This window comes from Phascolarctos cinereus, unplaced genomic scaffold (genome assembly GCF_003287225.1).
Source record: "Phascolarctos cinereus isolate Bilbo 61053 unplaced genomic scaffold, phaCin_HiC Scaffold_5;HRSCAF=322, whole genome shotgun sequence".
Classification (NCBI taxonomy): Eukaryota; Metazoa; Chordata; class Mammalia; order Diprotodontia; family Phascolarctidae; genus Phascolarctos; species Phascolarctos cinereus.
In genome coordinates, this window is record NW_027555958.1 from 32,010,205 (window position 1) to 32,026,116 (window position 15,912).

Below are 15,912 nucleotides of genomic sequence, written 5' to 3' on the forward strand. Positions count from 1 at the left end.
TGCCCTCCACTGGCTTTGTGGGCTCTCCCTGTAGCTCTGGTGTTGGGGGAGAACCACACAGCCAATGAGAGCAGGAAAGCCTTCTTTCCCCAGGCCAAGCAGATGCCTTCTTTCCCTGACTGTCTGGGCAGGAACTAGAGGTCAGATGCTGTAGGACTCTGGTGTGACAGTGGTCCAAGGCCCATTATCACCACGTGCAAAGGTTAGCCAGAGTGAGGCCCAGGGGCTATGCCAACCCCCTTCCAAAGCAAAGGGAGGTAGGCGATGTGGGAACAGTATATTCTATGGACTCTCCAGTGGCTCTCTGTGCCTGGCCTGGGGAGGCAAACCATGCAGATCTAAGCAACTAAGCGAAAACTCAGGACTTAATTCCACATTTCCCAGATCTCCCCAACGTGGCCATTTTAGGAATTTCCACCTCCACAGAGACCTGTGGCAAAGGGCAGGAACCCAGTCCCTGGGGTGGCTGGGAGGGACCCAAGGACTTCAAAAGGAACCCAGAGGGATTCAAACTGCCCACTTCAAGGCCCGGGGTCAGCTGGCAATCCTGAGCCATACATTTCTTTTAATATCAACTTCCAGGCAGTTAACATTTTTAAAAGTTTAAATATAAAAACATTTTCCCTACCAGTCTGTGCTCTCCTCTCTGTCAAACACAACAGAGATTCTCTCCCCCCTCCCCCCATCTGCATCTGCCACAGAGACATGATGATTTATGGCTTATTTCCCTTGGGGGCCTGGGAGGCTGGGGAGTGGGAGGGACAAAACAGAGGAGTGGAAACTCAGGTGGCCAGTGTCCCCCTCCTGTGGTCAAATGTCCACAACAATATTCAAAAAATAGGGATGGGGGAGTGAGGATTCCAAATTTCCTATGTTAATTGGTGGCACTGATGCCACTTCAGAACACCCTCTCCCTGTCCCTCTCCATCTTCCAGCCCCCCTTCCAAAAGAAAAAAAAAACCCCAGCACAGAGAACAGATGGCAGTCACCCACCTCTTTACTGGCGAGACGTGCCGTGTTCTAGCAGGACCCATGCCGAGGCCCACAAATCTCCTGGAGCCACACAAGCATCTCTAGGTGAGGAGGGGGCAGACAGACGGGGACAGCGTGGGCACCATCAAAGAATTCAGACCTTCCCACCAGCCTAGTCTGGACACCCCGGGAACTGTCTGGCTATAGAGATGGGATCTCCACCAGAGTTCCATTACCCCCACAAAGGAAAAGGTTCCAAGAACTGAATTCACAACTCTCTCTCCCTCTCCTCTTTCTCCTTCCTTCCTTCTCTTTCTGTGTGTTCTCTCCTTCTCTCTCTCATCTCTATCCCTCCCTCCCTTTCTCTGTGTGTTCTCTTTCTCTGTGTGTTCTCTGTCTCTGTCTGTCTCTCTTGTCTCCCTCTCCTCTCTCTCTCCTCTATCACTCCCTCCCTTTCTCCATGTGTTCTTTCTGTGTTTTCTCTCTCTCTGCTCTCTTTGTCTCTCTCTCATCTCTCTCTGTCTCTCTCTTTCCTCTTTCCCTCCCTCCCTTTCTCCGTGTATTCTCTTTCTTTTTCTGTGTTTTCTGTCTCTGTCTCCCTCCCTCTCCCTGTCTCTTTCTCTCTCCTTCTCTCTCTTTCCTCTATCCCTCCCTCCCTTTCTCTGTGTGTTCTCTTTCTCTTTCTGTGTTCTCTGTCTCTGTCTCTGTCCCCCCCCCCCCCGCCACGGCTCCTTCCATAACGAAGCACCAGCTTGCAGTTGTCTTGGTAGCACTGGTTTCCCTGGTGACAGCGCCAAGGAGAAAGGAGCAGGCCTGGTACACTCAGGACACTGTGGTGAGTGGCAGCAGGAGGGGGGGCAGGCAGGTGGGTGCTCCGTGCCACCCTCCTCACCCCAACCAAACTCATGTTGTTGGCTCTGGGGGGGAGGAGGGCAGACAGCTGAGCTGGTTCCTCTCCTGACATCCTGGGCAAAGGGCTAAGACAATCCAGCTAAGAGCCAGCAGCGGAGCCCAGGAAGCTCATGGCCTGAGCAGAGGCTGTCTCTAGGGCCGTTGTGCACGCTCCCTGGAGAAGCGCTCTCTCCTCCCTGACGCAGGAAGGCACCATGGTGGCTATCTACAGTGGCCAGACGGCTACCGCGGGCGAGCAGAGCACGGACGTTAATGAGGCCTCAAGCTCCACTCCTACAGAGGCCTGGGAGCTTCACGCAGCACTGGTCAGAAAGGTGACCCCCTCAACCAGGTCATTCATCTTATAGATAAATATACATGGGGTGGGGGGGAAGGACGGACAGGTGGGGGAGCACAGATGGCTCAGCGTGACCCAACACCAACACAGAAGAAAGGACTCAAAAGAGAAAGCGGAAATCTCCTTCTGATAGTAAAGACGTGATGAACAAAAGAAGGCTTGCCGTCAAGACAAGCCAATGAGGGGAACAGGGTCTGTGGCCGCCAGAAGACACAGGTCAGTAACAAGGGCAGATGAATGAGGTGGGACCCCTTCTGCAAAGCCCGGCGTCTTACCGCCAGCTCTCCCCTTCCCCCCCCCACGTGCCTAGCAGGATCTTGGTCCCCTTCACCCCACCCAGACTATGCCTACAGATTTTCCACCTGTCCTGGGGCAGGCCAGCATGACTTGAGGTGCCAGAGGGAGAGATCCGCATAGGAGGAAAACCAGCTGGGGGCCTCTTTCTTTGAAGCTTCTGAGTACTCACTATCAGATTGTAAGTGCCTGGAGGGCAGGGCTGTCTTTCTTTTCCTTCCTTATATCCCCAGATTTCAGCACAGTGCCTGGCACCCAGGAAGTGCTTAGTAAATGTTTACTGTATTCTGCGGTAGCACATGGAAGGGTCAACCAAGCAACCGGAGGAAGACGGAGATGTTGGGCAGAGTAAGGCTCCCAGGGAGGGAGGAAACAGGGCCGAGTGAACGCAGCTGGAGGGGAGCTTCCTGAGAACGGGGATCGAGTCAGCAAGGTCTCCCCACCACCACCCCTTGCCAGCCCCTGCCCAGCGTCTGACCTGGATCTGTCCTTTGCCCACGATCTTGTCCACGATCTCGTTGTTGTCTTTGCTGACTTTCGTCTTATCGTAGCATTTCTCGTAGCAGAGGATCCGCAGAGACTGAGAGCCCTCCAGCTCGATCTCAAACTCCTGGGGGGAGCAGAGAACAAAGTCACCGAGACCTTCCAAGCCTGCGGGCAGCGATGGGAAAGAGCCTTTCCCGGGTCTCCACACAGCCTCCAGGAGAAGTGCCCCTCAGGCTCATCTGAGAGACTGATACAGTGGTGTTTAGGGGCCACCAGAAGCAGCCAAGGATCAGAGAGCGGAAGGGATGGCCGGGCCTCTGCCCACCTGGCCCACACAACCCCAGCTCTGGCTATAAATGGGATCCTCCCCAAACGAGTGGTGGACGTGTGCCTCTGCAATGGGTCCTAGCACACACACTAATAGGCCAGGGGGCTCTGTTCTCTAGAGCTGGGGTCTCCCTGCGGGGACCCCGGTGTTGCCCATCTCTCTGGAGGTCAGTCCCTCCCTCCCCTGCACTCACCTCATTCCACTGAGGCTCCGTCGTGTCCCGAAAGACCCTGGTTTTTGCCTTGCTGACAAAATAGCCGAATGAGTCCACCTCTAACGTACAGTACAAGTCTGGGGAAGAAAGGGAAAGTGGAGGGGCACTGAGGCTTTTAGGGAGCAGGAATGGGGGTCTGGGGGTGGAGAGAGCCATAGCAACATACTGATGGATAGTATAGTGTAACTGAAAGGAGCACAGGGAAGCGGGAGTCTGACTGGAACCCTGGGTGAAATCACTTCTCTGACCCTCAGTCTCCTCATCGGTGAAATTAAAGGGATGGGCTACAGGAAGACAGGCAGGGTTGTAGAAGCCAACTTGGGAGTTGGGAGTGAGACAGACCTCAACTGGAATCTCTCCCTCCCGCTAAGTGTCTATCTGAGTGATGGTGGACCAGTAATTTCTTCTCTGGGCCGCAGTGCCCTCCTGTTAAAATCAGGGGCTTGGACTGAATCATCTGGAGGCCCTTGCATTTCTCAGCCCATTAAAAGGAGGATAACAACCCTAACCCTGACTCCCTCTCGGGGCTCTTTTGAGGATCTGTCCTATAGACATCTTCCCTAATTTGCGGGTCAGCCCCTTGAAAGCAAGAACTGTTTCCTTTTTCTTTTCCCAAGAAAATAATTTTATTGACATTTCTTGTTTCTATATCTCTGTAACCTCCCAGTAAGTATCATCCTTAATGCCAAAGAAAGAAAAAGAGGAAGAAAGGGATGAAAACTCAACAAAACTAATCAACACATCAAAAAAAAAAGCCCCATTCCACACCTGTGAACCCCTACCATCTGTAAGCTCGGGAAGGAATCTCTTCATGAGGCCAAGCGTCTTTTTCCCTTTTTCCTTCTTCTATTAGTTTCCCCAGCACTCAGATGGGTGCTTAGCCCATAGAAATATTTTCATTAGTTCATTCATTAAATGAACTCATTATGGAAAATCATTCTGTAACCATAAATAAAGCAATACACAAATGTAAAGCATGGCTAGAACCCCTTCCACAAAGGGAAGGAGACATATACTCAAGGAGAGATATCTAGGCTAATTCCCCCATTTCGAAGATGAGGAAACTAAGGCCCAAGAAGGTCACCTGACTGCCTCCACGCTTAGCGCTCTTTCCCAATACATTCAGCTCTCCTTCACGTCCCATTAGTGGGTAGCTTCTTATGCTCCCTACTGGGGCTGGGACTGCCAAGGAAAATAAGCCAAGGAGGACACATGGGCAAGCCTAACATCTACCTGACTGCTTCACCCCATAGGGGGGTTCTCGACGGTGGGGGCAGCCGACCTCTCCTCCCCTGGGGTCTTCCTATCGGAAAAGGGAGATGTCCCTGCTCCTTCCACTGAGCGTGTGCAGCACGAGGCACGAGGGCCAACAGCCAAGTGGGGGCTGTGGCTCTGAAGTGAGAGATCAGGGGCCTGCAGATAAAACTTGAGGATTCCTGGTCTGTTCAGACCCCAGGAATGACATTACTCCCATCAGCATCAAAGCACGAGCTCTGAGGCTGCTTTCCATCAGGAGGGATTTAACATGGCAGAAAGGGGATGGGAGGGAGGAGCTGCTCCCCAAGCCCCTCAGCCTCCAGCCAAGGCTGACTTTTATTGACCATAAGCCTTGAGGGCTCAGATCTGGGACGGGGAAGGTGGAGAAAGGAAGATGAATAAGCAGGTGAAACCAGAAATCCCCAAGTCATCCAAAGCTCTCTGGAAGCCTGGAAAACCAGGGAACGATTCAGCATGCTGGCCAGAGGAAGAGGAGGCTCCAAGGTCTGCTGCCTGTCTTGGGGCACGGACTCTTACTTAGCAAGGGGGTGGGGTGCACCCCCTTTGAAGAAACTGGGTCTGTGTGGGCCCTTTTGGAGCAGAAGAAGGTCCTGGAACCTCAACAGTCAGACACAGCCTGAAAGCCCTGGCCAAGTCCACAAATAACCAAGGCAGACTAAATTAACCATTCCAGTGGGACAGGACATGGGGGAAGGATCCTAATAGAAACAGGAGGGACCATCTGAGATCATAAGCCTGTTGTCAGGCCTGGAAGGGACCTCACGGATCATCAAGCTCAAAGCTCCTATTTTTAAAAACTGCACATCACCCCTTTATTATAGTGAGCAGAATGAAACAAGAGGTTTAGAAGACTGATGCTGACTCCAGTTGGGACCCAGGTGGCAGGCAGGGCCAGGTAGTTGGGGCATGATGTGGAGATAAATAGGACCCACTGGGAGACTCATTTTACATTAGCCAGAGAGATTCCACTGCCACAAAATGAAACAATCAAGCAGGGAAGGGACTCACCTAAGGTCACAAAGTGAGGGGAGGGCCGGGATTTGAACCGAGCTCTTCTGATTCTAAATCTGACGCTCTTGGAATTAGTAGTAGTAATAATAATAATTTAATTATCACTTCCAGCATTATGTACAGCACTTTTTAAGTTGCAAAGTAATGACATCTATTATCTTATTTGATCCTGATCCTCCCAACAACCCTGGGAAATAAGTGCTATATTATTCCCATTTTGCAGATGAGAAAACTGAGGCTGAGAAAAGTAACTTGCCCAAGGTTATCCAGCCAATAAGTGCCTAAAACAAGATTGGAACTCGGGTCTTCCAGGCTCCAAGGTCAGAGCTCTATCCAAAATGCAACTCCTAGCTGCCATAGCACGCTTATTTCCTTATACTTCTATGAGAAGAAATAGAGCGAAAAGCCCCCTGGCTCTGAATTCAGGAGACCCGAGTTCTAATCCCTTCTCTGACGGTTATTACCTGTGTGACCCTGGGCAAGTCAAGTTCATTTCCAGCAGCCTCAATTTTCTTATCTATAAATGAGGAGGTCTGGCCTTGATCAGGGGCTCTGCTTTCAGTGTGTCACTGCCCCCTTCACTGACTCTATGGTAAAGTCTTGGGACCCCCTTCTCAGAATCAGGTTTTTAAATGCATAAAATACATCAACATGGGATTACAAAGGAAACCTATTACACTGAAATACAGCTATCAAAATATTAAAGGTTCCAAGTTCACAGACCTCCCAAACTCTATCCACAGACCCTTTGGAGATCTTTAGATCCCAGGTTAAGAATTCCCAGTCTAGACATTTGTTGGGTTTTTAAAATCCCTGTCCAGTTCTAGATCTTCAATCTCATGAACTATAAAATGTTACGGCTGGAAGAGACCTTGGAGATGATGAAGAGAAATCCCTTCACATGACCAGTGAGGAGACTGAAGCCTAACGGGGAAATGACTTGTCCCAGGTCACATGGGTGGCCAGTGAATGGGAGAACTGGGGCCAGACCAGAGGTCCCCAATCCAACAGTCTTTCAGCTGTGCCCTGGTCATGCCCACACTGCATGCTTCCTAAGGTGGCCAGTTCCTCTTTGGGACAACTCTAACAGCTAAGAAGTTCTTCCTGATATCAAGCCTAGATTGGACAGTGAGGTAGAGCCCTACATCTCTGAAGTAAGAGGACCTGGATTCAAATCCCACCTCCGTGTCACCCTGGCTGGTACTCCCCCCCACCCCAGCACCTGCCCAAGCCTTCTATAAACATGCCCGGGTTCTCCGACTGACCCTTACAGTCATGGTCTCAAAGGCCTTCCTCTTTCTTGTTCTCTGGTTACTCTCTAGCTTATCAAGGTCTCCCTCAAACTGTGGCATCCAGAACTAAATGGTCCCCTACAGGGCTGACCCAGGCAGAGTGCAGTGGAAATATCTTAATCCTGGAAACCACGCCTCCCTTAATTAGCCTTTGGCTGCACGACCACATGCTGACTCAGACTGAGCTGGCAGTCCACTGAAAGCCCCTCCATCTTGTTCAGGGCCACTGCTGTCTAGCCAGGCCTCCGCCATCTTGTGCACGTGAAACTCATTTTTGTACCCAAGTGTGAAACACTACCTTGATCCCTTCTTCCTGAATTTCACCTTCCTCTATTCAGCTCAGAGTCCTAGCATGTCAGACCCTTTTGGATTTAATTCAACGTGCATTTATTGAGAGTCTGCTGTATACAAGGCAGTGTGTTGGGTACTGAGGATACAGAGGCAAAACCAAAGGCCTCCTGGCCTCAAGGGGCTTATGTTCAACACTTGCTTGACTCATGGAGAAAGCCAACTTAGAAGGTTGATTTTGACTAATGCCCTTTTCTTCTTTTGGAATTTTTTAAAATAGAATTTTATTTTTTCCAATTATGTATAAAAATACTTTTTAACACTGATTTTTTAAATAAGATTTTAAGTTCCAAATTTTTCTCCTTCCCCCCTCCCCAAGATGGCAAACAATCTGATATAGGTTATACATGTGCAATCATGTTAAACATATTTCCACATCCCAATGCCCTTTTCTAACATCACCCGTACCAAGCAGTTTCGGGGGACGGAGAGAACTCTTTTTGTTCTTGTTGGAGGAAGACAGCAGAAGCCCCCCTGAGGGAGTCTCCCAGCACGCAGCAGACCCTTCATCAGGTTACAGTCTGGAGAGTGGCATCTATGGCTCAAAGCCTACCTTTCCAGCCGCTGCTTCCTGAGTTACGCTAGGCCACAGACAAACTGGACAATTTGCTATTTCTGGAATTCAACACGCTGCCTCCCACCTGGGTATATCATTCATTGCCTAGAATACATTCCGTCAGATAGGGAGCTAGACTTGGAATCAGGAAAATCTAGATTCAAATTCCACCTCAGAGACGGATTCTGTGACTCTAGGCAAATTACTTCTTTGGGCCTCAGTTTCCTCATCTGTAAATGGGGTGAGGGAAGACTAGATAGCCTATGCGTATAACATCCCTTCTAGGTCTAAATCGATCATTCTAAGTCATTTCACCTCTCTGGGCCTCAGTTTCCTCAACTGTAAAATGTAGGAGGTTGGACTGGAAGGGCTCTAAGGTCCCTTCCAGCTCTAAATCTATGACTCTAGAGGCAGCGTGGTGTAGTGGACAGGGTATTACTGGATTTTGAGGCAGGAAGGCTCGAGTTCAAATCCTGCTTCAGACCCTTACTTGCTGTGTGGCTCTAGGCTTATCCACTTAACCGATCTGTGCCTCCATTAGATGATGGGGTTGGGCTTGATGGCCTCAAAAGTCTCTTCTAGCTCTAAATCTATGACCCTACAAGTCACTGAGCTTCTCTGGGCCTCAGTTTCCCCATCTATAAAATAGGAGTGCTAGACAAGACAGCCCCCAAGCTCCCTTCCAGCTCTGTCTCTAGGCTCTCAGGATACAGATTCAAATGCCTGAGACAGACTGACCACAGTTCTTTGATCAACAAGAGAGAACTGAGGCCCTGAAAAGCGCCTCTGGGGAGTCACCCAGGGGTTGACAGCCCCTGCTATTTTCAGCTTCTCTCCCCAAGGGCTGGCGGCACCGGGGCACTTACTGGCTGACTGCTTAAACCCCTTGGCGGAGTGGACAATGACGTGCAGGAAGCCGTAGAGTCCTGGGGCCTCATCATCTGCAACAGAACCAGAGGAGATGATTTTCACCAGCACAAACCTGACCCGCTCCCTCAGGGGCTCCGGATTCGAGCCCTGGCCTCAATGAAGGAACAAAAAGCAAACTGACCAGAGCCTTGGTGGACAGCACCACCTGGTGGTCACAAACCCTGTGCCGTTCGGAGCAACTCCACCCAGTGCAGAGGCCCACCAGCAAAGGGCCCGAGAGCATCTTCCACTGGAGGCTGGTGCCCGACAAAAATAGGTCGGAGGCACAGTTTGTTTTCGGTCCAGGCCTCTTCTGGGTACCCCGCCCCACCCACTTCTTGGTGCTGAGCTCAAGCATCCCCCCGCCTTCAGGACCGACATCTCTCAGCCACACTCCTACCCCATAGAAAGGAAGTCAGCCCGGATCGATCGCCCTCAAGAGTGGGCTCTGGGGACAATTAGCCGGTCCTCACTGTCCAGGGTCCTCCCCTCCCCCATAAGGCATTTGCATGTTGCCAGGGGCCTCCTAGAAGCAATGATTCTGAGGAGGGAGGGGCCCAAATAGCGGGGGAGATGGCCAAGACATGGACAGCAGCTGACATTCTTACCATCTTTATTGCTGGTGACAGGAATATTATGAACAGTTCGCAGTTTGAAACAGGACCCTGTGAGCACTTGGAGTTCCACTGAACTCAAGACAAAGGCCTGGAGATCTGAAAGTAAGGCAGAAGGGGCAGGGAGGTGAGGGGCATCATCGCCACAGGTCCACTGGGGCCTGCTTCTCTTCTTCTGTTAGGAACTTACTGAATGAGGAAGAGGAAAGCCCTAGACTAGCGATTCGGAATGGATGGGGCAGAGACTAGGTCACCCTCACAGGCAATAACAGTGGAAAGAGCGCTGACGAGGCAGGAGGATCCAGGTTCAAATCTTGACTCTTGTGCTTTCTCCCTGCATGCACTGGGCTAATCCTTTTACCTGCGGCGGCCTCAGTCTCTTCATTTGCAAAAGGAGATGGTCCAACTCAACGGGTTCTGAGGTTCCCTCCCATTCTCAAAAGGGTAAGGACATGCAGACAGGCCACTAGGAAGGAGAGGCCAAGGGGACCTGAGAAAGGCCGGCGTGGGATGAGGAGAGGGGCTTCCTTCTGTGTCCTGTAATCACTATGGGCCTAATCTCTTCATTTGTAAAAGGAGGGGAATGGTACCTGCCCTACCTTCCTCACAGGAGACCGAGAGGGAGAGAGGGAAACAGAGGCAAACAGAAGGAGAGGGAGAGGGAGGGAGGGAGAGAGAGAGAATAGGAGACAGAATGGGGGGACAGAGACAGAGAGAGTGAGAGAGACAGAGACAGAAAGTGAATGAGAGAGAGAGAATAGGAGAGAGGGAGAGGGAGACAGAGAGACAGAAAGAATGGGGAGAGAGAGAATAGGAGAAAAGAAGAGGGAGAGAGAGGGAAAGAGAGGGACAGAGTACACAAGCATATAAAAAGCTAAAAACGTGTACGGTGGTGATGTTATTTCTATGACAAAGGCTGGTGAAGGCCCCCCACCCCCCCAGCTGCCCATTAGGAGGGCAGGGCTTTACCTTTCTTCTGCAGTTTCTGAATGGCTTCTCTCCACTCCGACCTCTCATAGTCTGAAGACAGGAGGAATAGGTAGCTCTAAAGAGAGGAGATGAGAATTCATGGGGCCAGCTGGGGCCAGGCTCTCCCCAGTGGCAGCTGGTGGCTTTCAAGGAGGAAGTGGCAACAGGGGGAGTTGGTGGGCAAGCCAAGCCACAGAAACATTGCTCAGACCTGCCATCACCTGGGCAGGGAGGGGGCTGCTTCCTCACTGACTGACCCAAACGTCCCCAGACTTTGACCTTGCTTACCCAACCCCCATATTGCCCTGCAGGAGACAGAGCTAGTCTAGAAATGCTGGGTTCAAAGTGCCGCCTCAGATGCTGGGTGACTCTGGATTCCCCTGGGCCTCAGCTTCCTCACTTGTCAAAGGAGAGGGCTGGTCCTGATGACCTCTACGGCCCCTTTATGAAGGAGCCAGCCTCGACTGACAGCAGAGGATGCTCCCTGCCAGCCTCCGAGGGGGCTCCTATTGGACAGCTGCCCGAGTGAAAGCCTAGGAGGTTCCCAGACTCCTGCACGGCAGCCTGTCCTGCAGCAGTCTACTCACCTTTCCATTGCGGTTGTGGATCCGGAAGGGGATTGTTGGAGAATTCAGCAGCAGTAAGAACTCGTTCTCAAACATCTTCTTCTTTAACCTCTCCATAGCTCGACTCTGACCTTTGCTGGCTCTCTGCAGGGCATAAAAGGAGAGAGCCCAAGGTCACCCATGCTCTTTGGGTCTGGACAGAAAAGGTCTGCCCTGGGGCCCTCCCCACCTGGTGTGGTCTGGCAAGAAGAGACCTGCTGTGGGAGTCTGGAGACTCGGGTTCAAATTCTACCTAGAAAACTTACTACCCGTGTGAGCTCAGACGAGTTATTTCCCTCTTTGGGCCTCAGTTTCCTTATCTGTAACACGAGGGGGTGGGACAGCATGGCCTCTGAGGTCCCTTCCAGCTGCAGGTCTAGGGTTCCATGCTGGCCAGAACGCATTTGAACAGGCCAATCAGACAAGAGAAGCAGGCTTAGAGGATACAACTCAGGGCACCTTAACAGGGAAACCTCCCCGACCACAGAGGGGGCTCAGAGCTCAGGACCCCAAGGCAAATGAGGCCCTGGGCAAAACTGGCGACAGGCGTCCCACGTTCCCTGCCACCATGTTCTTGCTTAGGCTGTTTCCCCCGCTCTGGAATGCCCTCTTTTCTACTTATCAGTCTGTTCCTGTTTATTCAGAGATCTCAATGCTAGGCCTATACACCAAGGTGGTTCAGGTCTCTTTTGGGTGGGGGGCAGCAAAGAAACAAAGCAGGGACCCTCTTGGGGAATGGCAGTGCATGAATAAAACGGAGGGACTATTGTGTCATAAGAAAGGATGAGGATGAAGGAACCAGGGACGTATTTTATATGATGATAATTACGATGACATATTACACACTGCGTCCAAAATCTTTTTGTTGTCTGTTTATCCCTTTGCAAGTAAAATTTCCCTTTGAAAACTTCCAACCTTGAACCGAGGGGAGGGCCAGATTTGTTCAGACCTAGACCAGGATGGGCAGGGAGAGGAGCGGAACCTGAGGCAACAGAGATGATGCTAGCTTGGGGTCCTGAGCCCCTCTGCCAGCCCTCTGCAAACCCTCTGAAGCCTACAGACTCCTTGTCACAATATAGCAAGGCCCCAGTTAGCAGGAATAAAGAATCCAGCAAAATGACACAGCCCCATTATTTGAATCCTCACTCTTCAAAATGTAATTATATGGAAAATATGGTCACAGGTTTCAGCCCAATGGGCATGTTCTAATAATATGACTCATTGTTTGCACTAATTAGGACCTGGTTGGGATGTTTTTCCATACACAAAAAATATTCTACAGGATTATAAAGGAAACCAACTGAATTGAAATGTAGTTACCGAGATGTATTTTTTTTAAATTTCACAGGCCTCCTCCCCAGATAGGCACACACCCCTCGGCCACATCGCCCTTCTCTCCAGTCACAGGACAGCCATTCCGTGCCTTCCCACCTCTGCTAGGACTTCGCTCCAGCAGTTTATCATCCCCTCTCTTCCACATCCTCAACCTCTCCTTCTGCACCCTCTCCTTTCCCATCTGCTTACACACATACTCAGGCCTCCTCAATCCTAAAACGAAGTCATTCTGTGAAACTTCGAGCCCTTCTAGACACTGTCCCTTCGCTCCTCTCCAGATCTTCCCTACTCAATTCATCTACACCCAATGCTGGCTCATTACCTGCTCTCTTGAACATTTTGTAGTTGGGCTTCTGCCCCTACCACCCTCTAGAAGCTGCTTGTAGGGGCAGCTAGGTGGTGCACTGGATAGAGCACTGGCCCTGGAGTGAGGAGGACCTGAGTTCAAATCCAGCCTCAGACACTTACTAACTATGTGACCCTGGGCAAATCACTTAACCCCAAATCCCTCTCCCCCCTCTGCCCAGCCCCCCTCATCAAACAACAACAACAAACAGAAGCAAACAAACAGAAATCGCTTGTTAAAGGCACCAATAATCATCAAACCCAAAGGCCTCATTGGCCTCATCTTCTACTTTTCTGCCACTTTGTTTGTTTGGTTTTTTTTTTTTGCTAGGCAATGGGGTTAAGTGACTTGCCCAGGGTCACACAGCTAGTAAGTATTATGTGTCTGAGGCCAGATTTGAACTCAGGTCCTCCTGAATCCAGGGCCAGCACTCTATCCACCAGGCCACCTAGCCGCCCCTCTTTTCTGCCACTTTGGACGCTGCTGGCCACTGCCTCCTTCTGGGCCCTCTCTTCTCACCTCTCATCACTCCTTTCTGGGCTCTTCACCCTCTTTCTGAACCCTTAACATGGTGCTTGTCCCTCTTCTTTCTCTCCAGGCAATCTCATTCACCCTTAGTTTCAACTGCCTCCTCTATATAGATGACTCATATTTAGCTCTCCACCCCTAAATTTCAGACCCTCATCACCAACTGCTTCCAGGACAGGGGTGATTAACCCGGAGTCCATAAACCCGAGATTTCAGAAGGAATGAGAATCTGGTTGGTAACAACTGCATCTTTATTTTAGTAAGTGGCTATCTTTGTAATTCTATGTATTTTATTTTACACATACAAAAAATATGATTCTGAGAAGGAGTTCACAGGCTTCACCAGACTGCTGCCAGAGGGGTAAAGGTTCAGAACCCCTGCTCTCTGGTCTGTCTGGTATCCCTCCTGGGTGGTCCCACTTGCACCTCAAATGCAATATACCCCAAACTTGACTCATTATTTTTCTTTGAAATCTATCTTTCCTTCTAACTTTCCCATTTTTCTCTGGGACACCATTATTTGCTCAGTCTCCCACGGTGCTCTCTTTGATAACTCTGTCTTCCTGTACACCCTCCCTAAGACAGTCTCACTGCCTTCCATGCTGACCACTACAATACCCTCTACTCTTCCTCCACCTCCACATTCCCAATCCATCTTTCACTTTGTTTGCCAGAATCCGTTAAAGCCAACTGTTGCTTCTCCACTCAAAAATCCCCAGTTGCTCCCCTAACCCTATCCCAAGGAGAGTTGAGAAGCTTCTGCCTGGTACTGGAGACCTTCTACAACCTGATGTCAATCTACTACTTCTAGCCTTATTTCATGTTAGTAACTACTAAACTGTGACCATTCAATTAATCAACTAATAAGCATTTGTTAAGCACCTACTATGTGCTAGCTAGGCACTGTGTTATGCCTAAGAATACAAAGACAAAGCAGTCCCTGCCCTCAAGGAGCTTATATTCTGCTGGGAAGACAGCATGAATGGATAAGTAGGTATAGAAGAAGTATCGCAATTTGACATGATATGATATAATACAATATGATGATATAATAACATCCCACTGAAGGTACTGGGGGCGAGAGGAATGAGAAAAGGTCTCAGGTAAAGACAGAGCTTGAGTTGAGTTTTGAAGCAAGCCAGGACTCGAAGCAGCAGAGGAGAGGAAGGAGTGCCTTTGAGGGGATGAGAGCTGAAATGTCAGATGTGGGGAACACTAGAGAGGTCGGGTTGGCTGGTGCTTGTGAAGGGTAACTGAGTGTGAGTCTGGACAGGCAGGCTGCAGCCAGTTTGTGAGGGGTTCTATGTCCCCAGAAGAGGAATTCTTATTTAAACCTAGAGGCGATTAGGAAGCCCGAAGTACCCTCTTCTGTAGTACCAGCTCCTCAAAATTCAACATCTTTGTGAAACTTCACTTACATGAATGACCCCATCTGACCAGCACTCTCAACAGTGGGAGTCAAAAGACCTGGGTGAAAATCCCTGCTCAGTCAGTGTATGACAACGAGTCATGAAGGACTGAGTTTAAATCCTGCCTCAGACACTAGTTGTCTGAACCAGGGTAAGTCATTTAAACCTGACTCCATTCCGTTATCTGCAAAATAAAGGGGTCATGCTCAACTGCCTCCGAGGTCCTTTCCAACTTCAACTCTACAATCTTATGACCTTAGGCAATTCTTATTAAACCTTTCTGGGCTTCCTAGCAATGGTCCTTAGGGTGTGGGTAGGGTCACTAGTTCTTCTTACCTCCTTCTGGATTTCACTCTTGAGAGCAGAGATCTTCATCTTCATGTCCTCCAGTTCATGGTCTGGGAAGGGGTGCACTTGGGGGCTGGGTTCTGACTCCTCTGGGGATGGGAAAACCAGGTCTGCCAGAGGGATGTACCACTTGCAGTCATACTGCTGGTGTTTCCTGCAAAGAGATAGTGGGGGGAGATACAGGAGGGCACGAGCTGTTAGGTTAGCCACCACTAACAGCTTCTCCTGCCAATCAAAATGGCTGTATTGGAAAAGCAACCTGTGTGGCATGATGAGAGGAAGGTGATGGAGTCCCAAGAGCCCCAAATGTGGAATAAGGAGACCTGTTGTTTAACTCCTGGTCTGGCTGCAAAACCCTCTGAGCCTCAGCTACAAAACAGGGACAACGGATGAAATATGACCTATCCCCCAAAGGGATGTTGTGAGTGAGGCACTCTACAACCCACAAAGCACTGGTGCATCATTATTACTATGAGGGGCCCAGGGGTGTGATCCCTGATTTACCTGATGAGATCCCCAATCCATAGCTCTGGAGCCAAGAAGGTTTGGGTTCAAATCCTGCCTCTGACATTATTGTGACCTTGGGCAAGCAATGATGTCCCTGGCTACAATTTCTTCATCTATAAAATCAGAGTGTCTGACTATTTCAATGGCCTCTGAGGTTCCTCCTATCTCTAGATCTGAAGCTATGATTACAAGGCCTGAGATCTGAGATTACAAGGCACATCCCCCACAGTATAAGCTCAATCACCGGCACTCAACAGGGAGGACACAGTTTCAGAGACCGTGGCAGCCTGGGCCTCCAGAGGATGGACTCCCAT

At 50.2% G+C, this 15,912-nt stretch overlaps 1 protein-coding gene across 3 annotated transcripts in view; it reads right to left on the minus strand.

Annotated features, from left to right (window-relative positions):
• The window catches only part of ABR (ABR activator of RhoGEF and GTPase), a 300,921-nt gene that overhangs the window by 66,910 nt on the left and 218,099 nt on the right, over positions 1-15,912 (minus strand). For all 3 annotated transcript variants that reach the window (XM_021007059.2, XM_021007060.2, XM_021007061.2), the window contains 7 exons: positions 15,080-15,245; positions 11,108-11,230; positions 10,521-10,596; positions 9,546-9,650; positions 8,895-8,969; positions 3,523-3,620; positions 2,994-3,125 (listed from right to left, as the gene is read on the minus strand). In XM_021007059.2, the coding sequence (XP_020862718.1) occupies positions 2,994-3,125; positions 3,523-3,620; positions 8,895-8,969; positions 9,546-9,650; positions 10,521-10,596; positions 11,108-11,230; positions 15,080-15,245 (775 nt within the window). The remainder of the gene's footprint in view (positions 1-2,993; positions 3,126-3,522; positions 3,621-8,894; positions 8,970-9,545; positions 9,651-10,520; positions 10,597-11,107; positions 11,231-15,079; positions 15,246-15,912) is intronic.